At 45.0% G+C, this 22,372-nt stretch overlaps 1 protein-coding gene across 2 annotated transcripts in view; it reads right to left on the bottom strand.

Annotated features, from left to right (window-relative positions):
- The window catches only part of LCMT1 (leucine carboxyl methyltransferase 1), a 66,058-nt gene extending 46,724 nt beyond the window's left edge, over window positions 1–19,334 (bottom strand). The window contains exon 1 of one of the 2 annotated variants that reach the window (XM_065924528.1): window positions 19,110–19,334. In XM_065924528.1, coding sequence (XP_065780600.1) covers window positions 19,110–19,216 — 107 coding nt within the window. In that variant the 5' untranslated portion in view covers window positions 19,217–19,334. Of the gene's footprint in view, window positions 1–19,098 lie in introns of both variants that reach the window. The other variant, XM_065924529.1, reaches the window with a different exon arrangement.
- Between the last annotated feature and the right edge of the window lie 3,038 nt (window positions 19,335–22,372).

The following is a 22,372-nucleotide window of genomic DNA, read 5'->3' as shown; positions in this document are numbered from 1 at the left end:
ACACATCTGACTCCAGAAAAGTTAAAATCCAAGACCACGTGCATCAGAGAGTGGCTCAGATAGTACTGCCACATATACATGTATAACTGAAACCACCCTGCTGCACACCGGAAACGACCAATCATGTAAATCAACTACACTTCGATTTTAAAAAATAGTGCAGAAGCAGCCTAAGGGTCCATCACAGAGGAGAGGGTAAAGAAGATGTGGTACCTATAAATAATGGAATGCTCCTCAGCCATAAAAAGGAGTGAAATCGGGTCATGTGTAGACATGTGGATGCACCTAGAGACTGTCACACAGAATGAAGTGAGTCAGAGAGAGAAAAACAAAAATACTGTGTATTAATGCATACATGTGGAATCTAGAAAAATGGTAGAGATGATCCTATTTGCAAAGCAGAAATGGAGACAGACACAGAGAACAAATGTATGGATACCAAGCAGGGGATGGGAGAATGGTGGGAGGAGCTGGGAGGTTGGGATTGCCATACACACGATATTAATAGTACGTATAAAACAACTAATGAGAACCTACTGTATACACAGGGAACTCCACTCAACGCTCTGTGGTGACATGAATTGGAAGGAAGTCCAAAAGGGAGGCGACATAGGTACATGTATGGCTGATTCATTTTGCTGTACTAGGTGTGTATTTGTGGTAGGAACTAACACCACAATGTAAAGCAACTATACTCCAATGAAAATTAGTTAAAAATAAATAAAAAATAAAATTACCAAAAAAGTGGTACCAAACTGTGACGAACCACCATGACTATAAGGGACTCTCCCAACGTTAACATTTAGCAATGAAGTAGCTAACAAGAGGAATATTTGCCATTTTTAAATGGTGCTATTCTGTTTCTTTTTTAATTAAATCAACTATTCCCATCAAAAAATTAATACTGTCTTTACAACAAGAGCAACAGAAGTTTGGCCATGAAGCAACGGATACCTCGTGCTGCAGCTACCGAAGCCCGCGTGCCCTGGAACCCGTGCTCCACACCGAGAGGAGCCACTGTGATGAGAAGGCTGCACCCACAACCAGAGAAAGCCCGAGAGCCGCGACAAAGACCCAGTGCAGCCAAAAAACTCATTAAAAAAAAAAAAAAAAGCAGCAGTAACTTTGGACTTCATAAACAAACATAAAAAGCAAATATTACACTAGAAAAATAATGTGTAACAAGCCACAAAGTGCTAATATCCTTACAATATAAAGGACTCATTAATAAGGGAAAAAACAAGTATCGCAGAAGAATGGGTAAAGGACAAAAATGAACCATTCACAAAAGAAGCAGCAACTGGCCAGTGAACAAACGAAAAGCTCAGCCTTACTGATGATCACACACACACACAAAAAGAAGATGAAAGCAAAAACAGAGAGCAGTAGTGCTCCTACCAAATCTGCAATAAAACTCTTTTTCAGCAGAACCTGGCTTTGGAGAGGGATGAGAAGAGGGTCCTGGGGCACCGCTGCCCAAACTGGTAACTGGCAGTCATGCTTCAAGGAACTGTGGCCACAGGTACAAAGAGCCAGAGTTACGTGTGGACACAATGGCTAACAGTCCCATTTACCGGGATTTTATCCTTAGGAAATAATTAGGAATGAACATAAAGATTATTTTTTTTATATAAGACCACTGAACCTGGACTTATAGTATCAGGTCGACAAGATAGGCTACAAGATTACATGGACAGGACATCCCTAAGTTTGTTAGAATGAACATGTAAGACTTATAAAGTAGATCCTGAAATGTTAACAGCGGAGATCTCCCTGGTACTGTGCACCTAGGTCTGCTGTCATGTCCACGATCGCACTCTTGTTTCCCAAACTCAGAAAACATCCCTTCCATCTGAACATCATGATTTCATGTTTCAAACTCAGAATCGAAGAGTCAACAATCTCAGATTTGGAAAGACCTGAAAGAGTCACTCAATCTTCATCCAACCTACTGCTGCTTTCAAAATGTTCATGACACTCACGTACCACCGAGTCAAAGTAATATGTCTTTTTCAAAAATTTATTTTACTGAAGTATAGCTGATTTACAATGATATGTTAATTTCTCCTATACAGCAAAGTGACTCAGCTATACATATATCTATTAATATATTCTTTTTCACACTCTTGTCCATTATGGTTTATCACCAGATACTGAATACAGTTCCCTGGGCTACACAGTAGGACCTCATTGCTTATCCATCCTATATATGCTAGCTTGTACTTGCTAACCCCAAACGCTCAATCCTTCCCTCGCCAACAACCTCTCCCCAAAGTAATAGGTCTTTAAATAAACTCAATTTTCTTAGTACTCAGCTCTGATGTGCTACCTAGTATTTCCTTCTAAGACACACTGTAACAAATACCTAACTATTAACATTTAAAAGATCTATCTCTGTCCCACCTAAAACCATCTCACATTCCTCCCATGAGAAACACTGATCTGGCCCAACCATCTCTTCGTTAAAGAAACATTTACTGATTCTGTCCTATTTGCATGAGTGTCAACTGCAATATTGGAAAATTCATGGAAAATTGTGAAACGCCCTCCAACAGGGATTTCTTCATCTGAGGATTCAGGGAACGGGAAGGGGCCCTCCCTGCTGTCTCAGACTAGCAGGAACAAGGCAGCGGCTGGTTCGTTTCACTTCTCCTGGAGACTCACCATGTGCTTACTGCGTGCCAGGCATTATTCAAATGCCTGACAAATAGAAACACACAGCACCCTCAAAACAACCCTAAGTACTAGTTTGTTCAAGCTGTGGAACCTTCAGGGAAATTAATTTGACTACTTTACAAACCTACTTACCAGTGTGGATTCAGACCCCACCCCCAACGTTTCAGGGCTTCCCCAGTAAAGGGCTCACTGGTAAAGAATTTGCCTGCAAGGCAGGAAACACAGGAGTTGCAGGTTCAACCTCAGGGTCGGGAAGATCCCCTGGAGGAGGGCGTGGCAACTCACTCCAGTATTCTTGCCTGGAGAATCCCAAGGACAGAGGAGCCTGGCGGGCTATAGTCCATGGGGTTGCAAAGAGTTGGACATTGAGGCAACTGAGCATGCACGCCCACCCAATGTTTCAGGTGCTTAAATGGTAGGTATTTGTCGTGTGTGTGTGTGTGTGTGTGTGTGTGTGTGTGTGTATTGTTTACCTACTTATAGATGTATATGTATGTGAAAGCCGCTCAGTTGTGTTTTGACTCTTTGCAACCCCATGGACTACACAGTCCATGAAATTCTCCAGGCCAGAATACTGGAGTGGGTAGCCATTCCCTTCTCTGAGAGATCTTCCCAACTCAGAAATCAAACCCAGGTCTCCCATATTGCAGGCAGATTCTTTACCAGCTGAGCCATGAGGGAAGCCCACAGATGCATATGCAGATATGTAATTCCATATATTGGCAACCCACTCCAGTGTTCTTGCCTGGAGAATCCCAGGGACGGGGGAGCCTGGTGGGCTGCCGTCTATGGGGCCGCACAGAGTCGGACACAACTGAAGCAACTTAGCAGCAGCAGCAGCAATTGCAAAAAAAAAAGAAAAAAAAAGGTCAATGAGTATTCTCAGCATTAATTTTCAAGTCTGGGAGACTTTCCTGGTGGTCCAGTGGCTAAGACTCTGCACACCATTCAGTGCAGGGGGCCCAGGTTCGATCCCTGGTCAGAGAACTAGATCCCACATGCCTCAACTAAGATTTCTCATGCCGCAACTGAAATAAAAGATCCCTTGTGCTGCAACTAAGACCTGGCACAGCCAAAAAAATATATAAATAATTTAAAAGATTTCTTTTTTTAATTTTTCAAGTCTGGGATTTTTCTTTTTCTTTTTTTTTTTAAGCAGAGAAAGGTTTATTGCAGGGCCAAGCAAGGAGAACAGGTGCCTCATGCTTAAAAAAACCTGAACTCTTCAGTTAGGGATTTTAACTGTACACTGCTTGTGGTCTAAGAGTTAAGTCACTCAGTTGTGTCTGACTCTTTGCAACCCCATGGACTGTAGCCCGCCAAGCTCCTCCGTCCATGGAATTCACCAGGCAGAATACTGAATGGGTAGCCATGCCCTCCTCAAAAGGATCTTCCCAATCCAGGGATCCCACCCAGGTCTCCTGCACTGCAGGCAGACTTTTTACTGTCAGAGCCACCAGGGAAGCCCTGTGGTCTTTAAGATACTGCTCTCATTTTTAAATTTATTGTTGTTCTTTTACATCTTTTAGTTTCAATTTTTGGTTTCTATTTCCTGTTGGTTTCATTCTTGGTTTATAAATGGAAGACAGGAAGCAAAGTCTTGAGGGCAACAGACTCTGTACCTAAACAGAGTCTGGATTCGCTTCCTTCTTGGGAACTCTGGAAAGCTTCTTGTTGCTTTCCTGAGTAGATCAGCAGACCTTAACGGATCAATCAGCTGAAAAACTGGGTCTGAATAACTAAGAAGACTCACAGAATAGTTTCCTCCCAAAGGAGACTACTGGCATGGCCTCTTGGCTTCATGTAACATCTAATTACTTTACAAGGAGTAATATGATCTACAATCTACTGTCTTGCTTGTAAGAAGTCATTGAATAGGGGACAAAGTGTAAATGGAAAAGGAACCTACATTCACAGAGAGTGAAATAACTAGGAGAATCAAGTCAGTCCCCTTGGTGTAATGTCCCATATCTAACTTTTTAATAACAACACCAGAAAATGTAATTACTATAACACAGAACATAGTAACAGGATGCCATGGACCTAAATAATGCTGTTTCTAACTAACTCTCAGTCAAAACCCTAGCCATCTTTTTTTTTTTTTTAAGAAACTAACAATTGATTCTACAATGGAAACACAAAGGATCTAAAATAGCCCAAACAAATCTTCAAAAGAAGAGTGAAGTTGGAGAACTAAAACTGCTTAATACTACTTAATTTTCAGACCCGCTATAAAGTTGAAGTAATCAAAACACTGTGGTCTCAGCATAAAGGTGGAAAAATAGATTGATGAAACAGAAATAGACCTATACCAGTGCTGCCAGTTGGATTTTTACCCACAGAGCCAAGCAGCTCACGTTCTTATATGTTAGGCTTCCCCGGTGGCTCAGTCGGTAAAGAATCTGCCTGCAATGCAGGAGACCAGGGTTCGATCCCCAAGTTGGGAAGGTCCCCTGGAAAAGGAAATGGCAATCTACTCCAGTATTCTTGCCTGGAGAATGGACAGAGTAGCTTGGCAGGCTACAGTGCATAGGGTTGCAAAGAGTTGGTCACAATTTAGTGACAAAATGACCACACACACCACATTTTCCTATATGTGTATGTATATGTAAAACACATCCATCTTAAAAAGATTCTCTATCCAAAATATACAATGAACTCTAACAAGTCAAAAATCAACATTATCATCATCAATAAAAATAGGCGGGGACTTTAATAGGTAATTCACAAATGAAGATGTAGGAAAAGCCAATAAGTATACATCTGTCACCAAGGAAATGCCATTTAAGGCCATAATGAGACGCTATTGCTCACCCACTGACAAATGTTAAATGAGGATATGGAGCAACCGGAGCTTTGGCACATTGCTGGTGGAAAGTATAATCTGATAAACCACTTTGGAAATCTGTCTGCAGTTAAATGCATACTCACCCTATGACTAACCAATTCTACTCTTGGATCCAAGAGAAATTTAAGGCTTATATAAAAATGTTCATTGCCATCTATTCAGAATGGCCAAAAACTAGACACAACTCAAATGTTCATCATCAGCTGAGTGGATGAATAAATCATGGTGTATTCACACAACATACAAAGGAGCAAGCCATTTTACAGTGACAAAGATTCTCTCCTCGACCAAATTCTAGCCAGGCTCCAACGAGCCCTCCTGGACTAGACCTCGATCTTGGCCTATAATATAAAGACCTGAGCAAACATTGACATAGTTTCTAGCAGCTCAAGGCCACACCCCTAAGGATGTCTCCAGTTCCCCATAGGGTGCAGACCTGAGAAAACTCTAGAAGAATTTACTGTTTGTTCCAGGCAACACCTGAAGATAGAGCCTTGCTGTCTCCCAGTTAGTAAATCCAGATGGTTTCACATGGACTAACTCCCCTTTTCACACTTTCTATAATTTTTCTCTGATTCTACTGATTCCTGGCTTGTCCTCCTGCTTCCTCCCTCATTCTCCCCTTCGCACACCCTCTATACAAATCAGAGTTGGGTTTAGTTCATGCTAGATTCTTTTCCCTGTTGCAATAGTTATTATTTACTAAAATATCTGACCTTACCACTTTAACTGGCATCCAGCTTTATCTTTGACAATGTGCACAACATGGATGAATCTCAAAGACCATCTTGAGTGAAAGAAGACACAAAAAGAATGCATTTTGTATGATTCCGTTTATATGACATTCCAGAATTGGGAAACCTGTGAGAGCCCAAATCAGAAAAATGATTGCCGGGTTACCGACCATCTCTAGTTAGTAAAGAGATCAACTAGAGATACAAGGGAACTTTTTGGAGTCTTAGAAGTATTTTATATCTTGTTTCAGGTGGTGGTACACAGATATATGCAACTGCCAACAAACACTCATCAAACTGAATATCTTAACTCTGTATAAACTATCTCCCTCTCCTTGCCAGCCTTCTATCAACATCTGAGGGAGTTTTCCCTGGTTGCTCAGTGGTAAAGAATCTGCCTGCCAATGCAGAAGACACGGGTTTGATACCTGATCGGGAAAGATCCCACATGCTGCGGAGCACCTAAGCCACAACTACTGAGCCTGTGCTCTAGGGCCCATGCTCGGCAACAAGAGAAGCCACCACTGTGAGAAGCCGTGGACCGCAACTAGAGAGAAGCCTGCACTCGTCGCAAGTAGGGAAAAGCCTGCGTAGCACCAACACCCAGCACAGCCAAAAGTAAATAGAACTATAAAAAATGGTCCTTAGAAAAATGACTGTCTGAGGAAATTCTCGAGGGGAAAAAGATGAAGGATGTAGCACATCCTCTAAGTTCCTTCTCCAATGTGCACTCACCCCCTCGCCTAAGAGGACCCCAATGTGGTTTGAGGCATCAATCTGCGCTATTAGGTGCACACTTTTCTGCATCCAGGGGCAAAGCCATGTGTTCTAACCTTAGCTGATGAGAAGCACATGGAAGCCTACAGGGTAGGCCTTCCCAAAAAGCTACTGCTTTCCTGACGAAAAGGGGCAGTTTCAGACACACAACATGTCTCTTGCTAGTATTCCTTCCTTTTCTTTCTTCTCGGAGCACAGCTGCTCACATGGACAAAAAATTCTGATAACCCTGCTATAAATCTACCCTCCCCCTGTGAAGCAAGCTATGGGAGGTCTGAATCAATTCACAACTGAGTAATTTTGTTACTCAGAAGTTTTCAGACATCAAAATGAAAAAAAAAAAAGAAATTTTAACTGCAAGAATGACATATGCATTACTGCATTAAAATATATATAAGAATTTGGTATGTGATACAAGGGACTTTTCAAATCAATGGTGAAAATACAGACCACTCAACAGATGGTGTAGGGACAATTGGCTAATAATTTGTGACAAAATTAAGGTAAGGGCTTCCCTGGTGATCTAGTGGTTAAGAATCGCCTTGCAATGCAGGGGATACTGGTTTGATCCCTGGTCCGGGAAGATCCCACATGCTGCAGGGCAGCTAAGTCCAGGTGCCAAAACGACTGAGCCCAAGTGCCTAGAGCTTGCAAGCCACAACGACTGAACCCACATGCAGCAACTACTGAAGCCCTCATGCCTAGCGTCCACGCTCCACAACAACAGAAGCCACTGTAATGAGATGCCTGTGCACCACAACTAGAGAGTAGCCCCTGCTCGCCCACAACTAGAGAAAGCCCATGCACAGCAAGGCAGACTCAGGGCAGCCAAATAAATAAGCTGTAAAAAAAAATAAGTTAAAACTGCCATCTTATGATGTACAAAACAATAAAGATAGATGAATGATCTAACCATAAAGCCAAAGCCACAGAAGTGCTAAAAGAAAACGCTATAAGGATTGAGAATGGCCTTTCAAAGCTTTACCCAAAAACCACAAGCCATAAAGTTACACTGTCAAGACTCTACAACCTGAAGAGTCACCACTTCTGTATTATAATATAGACAGTACAAGCTACACTGAAAGACAAGCAACAGCTTGAAAGAAAACACTGCAACAAATAGCGAAGCAACAGACCACTATTGCAGATACAGAAGGTTCTTACCAATCAGTAATAAAAATACAAATAACCAAACAAAAAAAAGATAACAACCCAGTAGGGTAGTGACATGGGAGAGTGGATTTGCACTAAAAATATCCATGAGTGTGAGCAGACAATGCTCGGTCTCACTTGTGATTTTAGAAATGCAAATTAAAAATAGGAAAGCAGCTTGGCATTTGCCTTCAAAATATTTCAGATCAGAAGCTGGGCCCTGCTCTCTGGGGTACAGCTGTGAAGATGCATCAGTAGGCTGGTCAGGCCAGGGCCCTCAGGAAAACACCGGCTCTCCTAAGAGGTGATCTTGTGACCTGTGACCTGCTTTCATGACAATGGTGGCGGGGCGGGGCGGGGTGGGGAGGGGGGGAATTTTTGGATTTAGTTGAGAAATCAGATGAACTTCTATAATTTGCACAACAGAATGTCAGCCTTACAGCCCCTGGTCTGGTTTCTAACACATACAGAATGCTGAAAATCAGCAAAGCAGAACACCAGAATTCTAAGACCTCATTAGGAAGTATCATCTTGAGCACTTGTATTCAGCTCTAATCATTTTCTGGAGAAGGAAATGGCAACTCACTCCAGTATTCTTGCCTGGGGAAATCCCATGGACAGAGGAGTGGGCCACAGTCTATGGAGTCGAAAAGAGTCAGACACGACTTAGCTGCTGAGCATTAATCACTTTAACCATCCGACACATGCTCACTGTGTGTCTATACTGTGAATGGCACTAAAGTAGACAGGTCCCTGCTTTGGTTTTATTCTGAGGAAAGACAAACATTAAACAACATGTCTGAACTACACCTGGGTTGATTACCACAAAGGATACGCACAGTGTCACAGGAACATGGAACAGAGGCTGTATCTTGCCTGCCGGTGCCAGAGAGGCCTCCTTGAAGAAGCCACATCTGACACAAGCCAAAAACCTCGGTACCATCTATGACTCCTCATATCTGATCTGTCAATACACTCTATTAGCTCGGCCTTCAGTGTAGCCAAAACCATGGATTCCCAGCATCTCTACCACTACAATCCTGATCCAAGCCCCCAGCATCTGACTGTCTCCCTGCCTCCATGCTGCCCCCTACAGTCTGTTCTCAGCACAGGCGCTGAGAGGATCCTGTTCCACGCCAAGACAGTGGATGTGTCTTCCATTCCAAGGCCCCCAGAGGCTTCCATCTCGCTGACACTGAAAGCTGGTCCTCACAAGAGCTCCTCTCCTCCTCTTTCCCCCGGGGTCTTGCTACTCCTGGACCAGCCAGGCCAGCTCCTGCCCCAGGGCCTTTGTACCCTCTGCCTGGGACACTGTTTCCCCAGCTGTCCATCCTCAGGCTTACTTCCTCCCCAGCACTGACCTTCTGGGTGGGACCGTCCCTGGGCATCCCAGCTCACGGGGCAACTCCCTCCACACTCCTGCAGCAGCGCCCACCAGAGCAGGTGTCAGGTACGTTGCTGGTTTGTTTCCTGGCTGCTTCCCCCATTATGTGCCCCACAAAAGCGCCGCGTGTGCCTGCTTCACTCACTTCTACATCGGCACTACAACAGAGCCGCCATACATCGAGCAGGGTCTCAATAAAGAACATCAAGTGGAGAAGTTCGTCTGAGGGATGACATGGAGCTGATCAGACAAGGGGGGGAGGCAGAAAGCATCTCGGGAGGGGTTGGCCTGCTGAAAGGCCCCAGCGGAGGCAGGCTCAGGGTGGCTGGAGGAACTGAGAGGGAGGTGGGGAGAAGGGAAAGAGTCGGGGGAAGCAAAACTGGAGAAGCAGGGTGGAGCAGGCAGGGCCGGGTGGGCCCCGTGAGAGGAACTTCGCTATTTTCCTAACAGCAATAGAGTGTGTGTGCTCAGTCATGTCTGACTCTTTGCAACCCCATGGGCTGGGGCCCGCCAGGCTCCTCTGTCCGTGGAATTTTCCAGGCAAGAATACTGGAGTGGGTTGCCATTTCCTACTCCAGCAATAAAAAGCCATTAAGCCAGGGAGTGACATGGACTCGGGCACCTTTCCCAAACCTCTGGCTTCGGTGTGAGAACTGGATTTGGGGAGGGAAGTACCACTGAGGAGCTCAGCTGGCAGATTAGCGCCCTGGCTCAGATCACGGATGACCTGAGCGTGGACTGAGTCAGCAGCCGTGGAGGTGGAGGAACGCAAATAGATTCCAGAAATATTTTCCAGGTACAATCTAAAGTCTGAGTAATTGATCGCAGAAAGGGTGAGTGCAAGGGCAGTTCCATGATGACTCCAATCTTTCTTACTCATGAACCAAGTGGAAACGGGCACCATCCACTGACTTGGGGGCGGGGGGCGGGGGAGGGATGGCTTGTCAGAAAATTGGGGAAGGTTATCTAGAGTGCGCTTTCGGAAACAATGAACTTGAGGTCATTCTGAAAGGGAAAGTTGCTCAGTTGTGTCCGACTCTTTGAGACCCCATGGACTGTAACCCGCCAAGCTACTCTGTGCATGGAATTCTCCAGGCCAGAATACTGGCCATTCCCTTCTCCAGGGGATCTTCCCAACCCAGGGATCGAATCCAGGTCTCCAGCCCTGCAGGTTGATTCTTTACCAGCTGAGCTACCAGGGAAGCCTGAGGTCACTCTGAGACAACCAAACAGAGATATCCGGTTGGCAGAGATAGATCTGGAGCAGCATGATCTGATCAGGAAAGGTGAGGTGTGTCCTACCACTGAGTGTCACGTTTTACCTTGTGGCAGATGGAGAATCAAAGTTTCAAGTAACAAAGTGACAGGGTAACATTTGTGATTCTGAAAAATCACCCCGGCCACAGCATAAACACTTGGACAGGGGAGGTGGCCAAACTAGAAGCTGGCAAAACAATAAGGACGTTCTGTGCCAGGTCAGGTGAGCAAGGGCTGCGGCCAACAGGAAGAAAACGGACCAGACTTTCCATCCGTTGCCAGCCTGTCTCCCCCCACAGCTGCTGGGGACTTTTCTTTTTCTTTAAATTTTTATTTATCTCTGATTGTGCTAGGTCTTCAAGGCTGCACACAGGCTTTCTCGAGTTGCAGCAAGCTGGCTTCTCATTGCAGCGGCTTCTCTTGTTGCGAAGCATGGGATCTAGACCGTGGACTCAATAGTTGCAGCTCACAGGACTGGTGGCCCCACGGCATGGGGGAATCCTCCCAAAGCATGGATCAAACCCATGTCCCCTGCACTGGCAGGTGGGTTCTTAACCACTGGACCACCAGGGAAGTCCCTGGGGAGTTTTCTAAAATACAACCTCAAAGCATGTCAGTTCCCCCACTTTAAAACCCGCAGGACCATTCCTGCTTTGTTCCCTGACAACCTCTCCAGAATTCTACCTAGCCCCCACTAGAGGTCAAGTTCCCCTAACACTTCAGTCTCAAGAGCGTCGATCTCTATGCTCTTCGACGTCTCTATTTTCCTCTGCCTGGCCAACACCCATCTGTCTAAGACTCAACTCCTCTCCAGTGAAAAAAAGAAAAGTGGTGCTGACCCCTAGGAACAGGCCTGGCACCGAGAGCCAGGCTTCACTGCTGTTAGATGCTTGCCTGGTGCTCACAGAGGCCACGCTGTCCTCTGGCTGGACAGAAACAATCTCACAGGACAACCTGCACAAGGTCACACTAGAACAGTGATGAAGTGAGACAAAACCAGGATTCCTTCATAATTTTGTCCAAACAGACAAAACCAAGGCCTGTTGCAGGGTCCCCAGTACTCCTGTCCCCCGGCTGATGCTGAGGGACTGTGGCTTCTTTATTAACCGCAGCATATCTGACCCGAGTCACACCTCCTCTTTTTTTCATAAATTTTGTCATTTAATTCTCTTTTTTTTTTGGAGCTTGCTTATTCCAGGCTGTGCTGGGTCTTCACTGCTTTGCGAAGGCTTTCTCTAGCTGCAGCGAGCAGGGGCTGCTCTCCGATGCAGAGCTCGGGTTTCTCATCGAGGTGGCCCCTCTCGCTGCAGCGCTCTACGTGCACAGCCTTCGGGAGTTGCGGTGCTCAGGCTTACTTGTTCCACAGCACATGGGATCTTTCTGGACCAGGGATCAAACCCGTATCCCCTGCATTGGCGGGTGGACTCTTATCCACTGCACCACTGGGGAAGTCTGTCACACCGCCTTCTGAGCTACCTACGCAACCACAGAACTGTCTCTGCCTCCTGTGAGCACCCAATCCTAGGCAAATCCCTGCTTCCTTGAAAACCCCTCCCCCCAAGCAAATTATCCAACCAAAGCCTAAATCCTATAAGTTCTTTCTAATACCCCTTATAGAGAGACTCCAAAGCTCCCCATGAGGTGAGCGCTCCCTCATGAGAATGAGTCACTAAATCCGTTTACCATAAAAAGGAACAAAATTGTGCCATTTGCAGAGACGTGGACGGACCTAGAGGCTGTCATACACAGTGAAGTAAGTCAGAAAGAAAAATAAATACCGTATTATTAATGAATATATTGGGAATCTAGAAAAATAGCACAGATGAACCTATATGCAAAGCAGAAAGAGATACAAATGTAGGGAACAAACATATGGACATCAAGGTGGGAAGAGGAGGTGGGATGAGTTAGGAGACTGGCATATAAACCCCACTGCATAAAACAGACAAATAATGAGAACCCACTGTATACAAGGGAACTCTACTCAGCGCTCTGCAGTGATCTAAACAGGAAGGAAATACAAAGAAGAAGGGATGCACATATACAATGTCTTATTCACCACGTGCAACAGCAGAAACCAACACAGCAGTGTAAAGCTATGTGTGTGTGCATGTGCGCTCAACTGTGTCCAACTCTGCAACCCCACGGGCTGTAGCCTGCCAGGCTCCTCTGTCCATGGGGTCTTCCCAGCAAGAATACTGAAGTGGGTTGCCAATTTCTCCTCCAGAGGATCATCCCGACGTAGGGATCGAACCCAAGTCTACCTGCGTCTCCTGCATTGCAGACAGGTTGTTTACCACTAACCCACCTGGGAAGCCCCGAAAGCAGCTATCAGTTCAGTTCAGTTCAGTTTCTCAGTCGTGTCCGGCTCTTTGCGACCCCATGAACCGCAGCACGCCAGGTCTCCCTTTCCATCATCAACTCCCGGAGTCCATCCAAACCCATGTCCACTGAGTCGGTGATGCCATCCAACCATCTCATCCTCTGTCGTCCCCCCCTCAATCTTTCCCAGCATCAGAGTCTTTTCCAGTGAGTCAGCTCTTTGCATCAGGTGGCCAAAGTATTGGAGTTTCAACTTCAACATCAGTCCTTCCAATGATCACCCAGAACTGATCTCCTTTAGGATGGACTGGTTGGATCTCCTTGCAGTCCGAGGGACTCTCAAGAGTCTTCTCCAACACTACAGTTCAAAAGCATCAATTCTTCTGTGCTAAGCTTTCTTTATAGTCCAACCCTCACATCCATACATGACCACTAGAAAAACCATAGCCGACTAGACAGATCCTTGTTGACAAAGTAATGTCTCTGCTTTTTAATATGCTGTCTAGGTTGGTCATAACTTTTCTTCCAAGGAGTAAGCGTCTTTATTTCATGGCTGCAGTCACCATCTGCAGTGATTTTGAAAGCAGCTATACTCGAATTAAAAAAAAAAAAACAAACCCTGTTTAACTAAATTAGATATATTTCTAATGTTCTCTGCTAGAGGACACTGACAACTCTCATGGTAGGAAAGGATGGTGAAGTTTCCAGGAGGAAAGTTAATTGAGTGCCAATCTGAAGGCTTCCACTTTCTGTGAAGCAATACCCTGGCATCACCCTGGTGATCTTGAAGATGAAGGAAAGGTGGAGTAAATCAAAAGTTGGAGGAAAGTGAAAAATGTCTGATTTAAGTCTCCGGAGAGTGGGAAAGGGAGCTAGCCAAAGAATCATACTGGAATGAATGAGTCAGCTCGTAAGAGTACAGATGAGGCTGGCTGACACGAATCCACACAGGGCCAAGCTGCCCTGCTGTGTGATTTCTACCATCAGCATTCACGGTGGAGACGGAGAGTCTGGTTCAATCCAGGGTCTGAGGTTTACTAGCATGAAGGGCAAGGGAGATAAATGCACTGCCAAGAGAATTACCAGGGAATGGACTATGAACTCTGAGCTCAACTGACAGATAGGAGCCTACAGGGGAGCATCTAAAGGCTGGAGAAAACCATGAACGTCCTGAGGTTTTGAAGGCAGAGCAGAAATAACTGATCAAGCATGCTAAAGAGAGCCTGGGGTTGGGGGGTGCTGCACTGTTCATCTGTGAGGTGGTATACACAGCACCTGGAAATCCAGGGGATTATGGCAGGAATGGCAATGGAGGTGAAAGAGCAGAGGTAATCACTGCAGGCTAGGTATTCGAGAAAACAAGTACCCCGCCTATAGGGTGGGTCCTGCACACACACAAACTAGAAAGTCAACTAGGATGATGGCATGAACTAAGGCAGAGGAAGGCTTGTGGGCCAGGTGCCCAAGTCATCGATGAATTAGGTGAGTAACCAGCAAACAGACAGAAAACAGTAATATGGAGGAGAGGATGCTGGGGTCATGGGTCTCAAAGAGATGGGGGGAGGAGACAAAGGGCAGTAAGGACATAAATTTTGACCATCCTAATTCGAGGACTCTGGAGAAGGAAATGGCAACCCACTCCAGTACTCTTGCCTGGAGGATACCATTGACAGAGGAGCCTGGCAGGCCATAGTCCATAGGGTTACAGAATTGGATACGACTGAAGTGACTAAGCACGCACGCGATGCTAGGACAGCCAGGGTATGAGAAAACAGAGGCATGACTTGGCTTTAAGTAAACAATGTCCCCGGGGAAGGACCAGGGTCAGTGCAAAGACAGGGAGGGAATGACTCAAGAGAGGCTAAGGAAACAGAGGTGGCTGGTGACCAAAGTAGTAATTTCAAAGGCTCAGGAGGGGCTGCAGGAGGGGGCTGGGGGTTAAAGGTAAACAAGAGTGAGAAACTGACTGAGGGGCACAGCATGAAGAGGGAGATAGGAGAGGAGGAATGGGGAGTTGGGGTAAGTTAGCAAGAACGCTAAGTGCTTTATAGATAGCTATTGAATCAGACGGGATTCTTAGGCATAAACCTAGTATACCTGAACAGAAGAGCTCTAACTATTGGACTGGAGGAGGGATAGAGTCTGTGGTAGTGACACTGATGAAGACTGGGGACAATGGGATGACGCTGATGACGACGACGACCAGTTTTGAACACCTACTATGTACCAAGCGCTGTTGGAGGCACTGCACGTTTAATCCTCACAACAAACAGCTAAGACCAAGGACAGCATTATTAGCCACAGAAGGGCTCTTTACCAAAAAAGAGAGCAAATTAAAACAGAAACAACAGGGACTTCCCTGGTAGACCAGTGGTTAAGAATCCACCTTCCAATGCAGAGAACCTAATGGTTTGATCCCTGGTTGGGGAACCAAGATCCCACATTCCACACAGCAATGAAGCCCATGAGCCACAACTAGAGAATCTGCACTGTAATGAAGAGCCTGCATGTTGCAATGAAAGATCCGGCATGCCACAACTAATACCCAGTGCAGCCAAATAAATAAATATTTTTAAAAAAAGAAAGAAAGAAACAACAGAACTGTAGGAGCCCTGGGGAGCTAATGGGCTTTTTGAACATGATTTTAGGGATCTCACAGCTAACTTAGGGTGGCAGGAACCAGAGACCCACAGCTATTTCAGTAACTTCAAACAAATAACATTCATAAACGCCAATACAGTATACTAACGCATATATATGGAATTTAGAAAGATGGTAACAATAACCCTATGTGCAAAACAGAAAAAGAGACACAGATGTATAGAAGAGACTTTTGGACTCTATGGGAGAAGGTGAGGGTGGGATGATCTGAGAGAACAGCATCGAAACGTGTATATTATCAAGTGTGAAACAGATTGCCAGTCCAGGTTGGATGCATGAGACAAGTGCTCGGGGCTGGTGCACTGGGATGACCCAGAGGGATGGGATGGGGAGGGAGGCGGGAGAGGGGATCGGGATGGGGAACACATATAAATCCATGGCTGATTCATGTCAATGTATGGCAAAAACCACTACAATATTGTAAAGTAATTAGCCTCCAACTAATAAAAATAATTGGGGGAGAAAAAAGAAGAAAAAAAAAAAACTAACATTCAGACTGGAGACAAATTAAAACTAGCAGTAGGAATTTATTTTAGGCTTTTCTTTATGCCAGATCCTGTGCTAACCTCTGTATGACATCATTTAATCCTTAATCCTCCCATCCAAAAGGCCAGTGACCATTACTATCCTCATTTTCAAGATGAGGAAACTGAGGCAGAAAAGACAGTAACGTGCCCACAATTCACACAAGGAATTCCTATTTAACAAGATGAATTTGTGATAAGACTTAAGGCTTCTAAACGTTACAGGGAAGATGCAAGTCACAGTATCAGACTTTGAAAGTCCTTGAATCCTGCAAAATGTTTTTAAAACATTAACTTATGGATTCTCACCATCTCATCCCATATTTTTTCCAGATGAGAGAAAACCTGGTGCAAAAAAAAAAAAGAAAGAAAAAAAGGCTCTGAAGAAATGCATCCAGACGGCAAACAGGTCTAGTTTTTATAGACCCAAGGCCCATCCCAGAAGGTTCTGCTTCAGTGAATCCAGAGTTGGGCCCAAGTAACTGCATATGTTTTAAAAGCTCCATGGTCTACGCTGGCGTGCAGTTCAGGCTGGGACCCACTGCCTTAGATTCTCTGCAGTTCCAAACCCAAACTTTCTCTACAATGTTGAGATGGCTGAAGAACACTGAGGGTGCTAAAATCCGAAGCAGAGAAGAGCTGAAACTATAAAACTAGCCAAGAGAGTGACAAGACATGCTCTAGTTACATTATTTCTCTGTACTTTTTGTGTCTGAACTATTTTATAGTTAATTTGCTTTAAAAATCATTTTTATTGGAATATGGTTGGTTTATAATGTTGCATTAGTTTCTGCTATTACAGCAAAGTGAACCAGTTATAGATATACATATATCCACTCTTTTTTAGATTCTTTTCCCATAAAGGTCATTATGGAGTATTGAGTAGAGTTTCCTGTACTATAAAGTAGGTTCTTAATAGTTATCTTATATATAGTAGCTAATTAGCTTTAAGTAAGCCAGTTGGCCAGACTTTACAGGTAGTGCTAGTTGTAAAGAACCCCCCTGTCAATGCAGGAGACCTAAGAGACAGTAAGTTCAATCCCTGGGTCAGGAAGATCCCCTGGAGGAGGGCATGGCAACCCACTCCAGTATTCTTGCCTGGAAAATCCCAGGGACAGAGGAGCCTGGTGCGCTACAGAATTGGGGTCACAAAGAGACAGACACGAGTGAAGCAACTTAGCACACACGCAAGCAAGCAAATGTTACCAACAAACATTAAATAAGCCAATCATTATCAACTGATATTAAGTAAACCTAATCCTAACTTGCTCTTGCAAAGTATTTTATTTTCCTCTGGTAATTCTGAAGACACTTCTGATTTTCTTAGCAGATAGCAGCCAATATGAGAAAAACTGCTTTTAATTCAACAGTGCTACAGGTGTAGTCAACAGCAACCAAAAGCTGGAGAAGAAATAAGTTGGGTGTAGTTCATTTAACATCATAAATTCCACCAAGAACTGCCTTCAGGCCTTTAGTACTTATGAATGTATTTATTTATGTAATCAACCACCACTAACACCTAGACATTGTTCTAAGTGCTTTACTAATATTGCAACTTATTTCATCTTTACTTTACAGATGACTGAATATTATTTCATCCCCACTTTATAGATCAGGAGATTGAAACAGAAAGTAGCTTAGTAGCCTGCACAAGTTTCCGCAGCTGGGACCAGTCTGACAGTCTGGCTCCAGAGTCAATGTTCTGAATCACTATGCTTCGTCTCCAAGAACCTACACAAAGTGCAAGCCCTAACCCAAAACTTGTTTTCTGGACTCAGTCCCTACACGGCCCCAGCTTCCAAGGCATTTATTCAGTTCCTCTAACAGTCCATGAGCCTTCCTTGCTCTGCCTGAACACCCTCCTACATGCATTTTCTTTCTTTTTTAAGTCTTCTGTTCCCAGCTCAAACATTATCAACTAAATTACAAACTCTAATGGTGCACTGTATTTCTCAGCACACAACACAAAATTGTAACTATGCTACTTCCTGAGTAATTACTTGCTTCCTGCCTTTTCCAACCAGGCAGATGAGTTCAGACACCATGTCAATCTTGTTCATCTTTTGTTCTCAATCACTGAATACCTACCAACCAAAAGGAAAAGCATGGCACAAAGTAAGCTCTCAACAATTTTTGTTGAATGAATGAAAGAGTAGCATACACTCAAGCCTCATGTTTTCTTCTTCATGCTTTCAGGTACCTGACACATACCTCTGCTCACAGCGTTCCCACACAGCCCTCACCACACCCCTAAAAGTGTAGACTCCCACTAACACACAGGTACCAGCTCTGGAAAACACTGGCGCTGCACGCAAATATTAAGTGGCCCTGGACAGGTCATCTCCCCCACTAACCGGCCTGAGTTTCAGGTGCACAATGGGGATCATGATAAGTCCCAGTGAAACGTAACCTATGAAAGAGGGAGGACCTGCACTTCTCCTCATAACCCATCAAAACTGCAGTTATTACTTGCTTCACGTGTTTCCAACTTCCAACACAAATGTGGCTCTGAGAAGGCCAAGTCCATGTCTGCCTGGTTCGGCGCCATGTCCCAGGCACAAAAGCCCCAGGCTTGTACCGTGCCTGGCAAACGCCAAAAGTTGGATAATTAAAAGTTAAGTAGATGAATCCCTGCTCTGAGCATTTCACAGATGTCACACGAGTTGACCGATGCCTTTTGGCGTAAAAGCGTATTCCTCAGACACAGCCCGCACCCCCGACCTAGGCCCCAGACCCCCGGAATGCTGGCCCCTAACCCCGCACCGGGCAGGCACCTCTTGCATATAGAAGCATCTTCGCAAGTGCCGCGCACGCCCTCGTCGTCCGTGTCGGTAGGGGAAGAACAGGTGGTGAAAGAGGGCCTCCTCAGGCTAGCAGCCATGGGTGTGGAGGTTTCGGGGTGGTGCGTCCACCGGAGACATGGAAACCGGATCGACGGACGCCAGAGGAAAGAGTGAGCGGGAGAATAGGCAGGACAGAGGGGCTGGGCTCCACCAAGCTCAGCCGGCGCAGCTTAGTGACGCCACCCGCGGCGGCTACCCCAGTTTCCCGCTGATTGGCCTCTCTATGGAGATGCTCATTGGACAATTTCCCACCCCCTCAGCCTGAGGAGATGCCTATTGGATCACTCCTTTGGCCCCGCCCACACAACCCGGAAATTCCCTGAGGGGGAAAGTAAACTGAAATTGACGCAAGAGAGTACCGCAATGCTCTCCGGGAAGTGTAGTCTTAGCTGCTTTGGAAGGCCACCTGTTTTCTCACAGCTAATCACGGAATTTTATAACTGTAATTAACTCAGAGCAGAAGAGCTGATAGGATCCTCAGCGTTGTGGCGAAGGACAGAGAATCCAGCCGGAAACAAGTGTCAGTGTTAACTGTGAGTTGGGGCTCAGTCTTATTCAGTAACTCAACAAATTGAGCACCTACTCCGCAACGGTCACACAAAATCACCCTAGGTACATTTCAAGTGTGTGTGTGTGAAGTCGTGGTGGTGACCAGGTTGGTACAATCAGAATGAATCCCAGGAGTTGGATGGGAGTCGCAAAACCTAGAAAAAGCTCTCTTTTCCGGCAGACTTGAACACAGCAGGCTGTACCTTTGGAGCTAGCTACCCAGAGCCATCCTTCTGTCTCATATCGCCTGAGAAAGATGCTTATTGAAACGGCCCATGGCGTCTGGAGGACTGTGTGCTCAGTTAGGGGTGATCTGGCTTTGCAGTGTGGGAGCTTATGGGAGCATCACCGGAACCTGTGGCGCTAATCAATCAGAAGAAGCTAAATTCAGAAAGATGAAATAAACCATTATCCAGCACTTGGAGCTTTCATCCTGAGCTGACTGTACATTATTTCTCCCTATCCATCACCACCTAATAGAACGTCAATGAAACCATTATATTCGTTCTTCACTTGCCCAGTATTCCAAGTTTTTGGCCCATAATGTCATAGCTGTAGCCTATTGAAAAGTCTATCTTTCCTCCTTTGAACTACTTTCACACCTTTCTCAAAAATTAGTTCAGCATATTTGTGTGGGACTATTTCTGGGTTCTGTGTTCACTGATTCATGTATCTATGTCTCTGCAAACACTACACAGTCCTGATTACTGTAGATATACATTAATAATAAGTGTTAAAACAGTGGACTGACTGCTCCCATTTTATTTTATTATTTTTTCAAAGTTGTTTTGGCTATTCTAGTTCCCTTATCTTTCCATAAAATTTTAGATTAATCTTGTCTGTATCTAGGAAAAAAGGCATACTGGGTTTTGATAGGAATTACATTAAATCTATCAATTTGGGGAGAATTGACATTTTACTATGTTTTGTCTTCAAATTCATGACCATGGCATATCTCTGCATTTATTTAGACCTTTGATTTATTTTATCAGTGTTATAGAGTTTTCAGTATTCATATCTTGGACACACTTTGTTAGATTTACACTTGATTATTTTAATTAGCAATTGTAAATGTATTGTAATTTTTGGTATCCACATGTTCATTGCTAGTATCTAGAAATACCACTGATGGTTGTGTTTATTTTGTATCCTGTGACATTATTCTCAATTACTTTTTAATAACTTCTTATGGCATGAGTCCTGCAATTAGAGTTCTATTGTTTTCTCTTGTTTTTGTTGTACTTCACAGCATACAGGACTTCCCTTGTGGCTCAGCTGGTAAAGAATCCGCCTGCAAAAAAAAAAAAAAAAAAGAATCCGCCTGCAATGTGGGAGACATGGGTTCAATCCCTGGGTTGGGAAGATCCCCTGGAGAAGGGAAAGGCTACCCTCCCCAGTATTCTGGCCTGGAGAATCCCATGGACTGTACAGTTCATGAGGTCGCAAAGAGTCAGACATGACTGAGTGACTTTCGCTCACTCACTCACTCTCATAGCACACAGGATCTAAGTTCCCCCGACCAGGGATTGAACCCATGCCCCCTGCTGTAGAAGCTCAGAGACATAACCACTGGACTGCCAGGGAAGTCCCAAGATTCAATAGTGAGAGCTGTTTTAACATCTAGTAAAGTTGCTGCTGCTGCTGCTAAGTCACTTCAGTCGTGTCCGACTCTGTGCGACCCCATAGACGGCAGCCCACCAGGCTCCCCCATCCCTGGGATTCTCCAGGCAAGAACACTGGAGTGGGTTGCCATTTCCTTCTCCAATGCATGAAAGTAAAAAGTGAAAGTGAAGTCGCTCATTCGTGTCCCACTCCTAGCGACCCCATGGACTGCAGCCTACCAGGCTCCTCCGTCCATGGGATTTTCCAGGCAAGAGTACTGGAGTGGGTTGCCATTGCCTTCTCCCTAGTAAAGTTGAGAGGGCCTCAAATGGCTTAACTGCAATTCCCCATACCTTCTTCTCCCACAGGTAAAGTTCCCCTAGCCATATTATCCTTCTTATCATAGGAACCAGACACAGTGCCTGCTCATTCCCAAGTAGCAGACTTCAGTTCTGTTCAGCCCGCTGAATTATTCAAATTGGCAGGAACCAGGGCTCATCCCCATTCTTTGGTATTACAAAGTCTGCCTCCCAAGCCCCTGCTTGTTCATTCTGTTCCCAAGTGCAACCCCTGTGTGGCCCTGCACAATATGTGGTATCTTCCCCTGGGCTGTAGGTAAATGTGGCTCATAAATTGCTGTCCATCCCATTTTTTGGGGTCGAATGTTGAGTGTTAGCCAACCCCACTAACCTAGGGTTGGAGTCTCTCTTTCCCCGATGAAGAAGTAAAACAACTTGCATCACAAATAGGATGGTCTAACTCAATTGAGGACACCTCGTTAGCTTTAACTATGGGCTCCTTTGCTAGTTAACTGGTTTGCAAGGCAACAGTTACTATCTTGGATGTAAGTGCCAGTTGCTGGCCAGCTTGGGCTTTAGCTCATGTTCTGTTATCTCCAATGGATTTTGCCATCTCTTTCCACTCTGTGGTCTTATGCTGGTCAACTAGGCAGAAACTATTGTTATTAATTGACTACATCCCAGAGTGAGGTGCCATCGAGTGTAGCTTGTGTCTGGCAGGTGGTCGCTGAGGCTCCTACTTGA

Source organism: Muntiacus reevesi, chromosome 2 (genome assembly GCF_963930625.1).
Source record: "Muntiacus reevesi chromosome 2, mMunRee1.1, whole genome shotgun sequence".
NCBI classification, from domain to species: Eukaryota; Metazoa; Chordata; class Mammalia; order Artiodactyla; family Cervidae; genus Muntiacus; species Muntiacus reevesi.
This window is presented reverse-complemented; position numbering and strand designations above follow the sequence as displayed.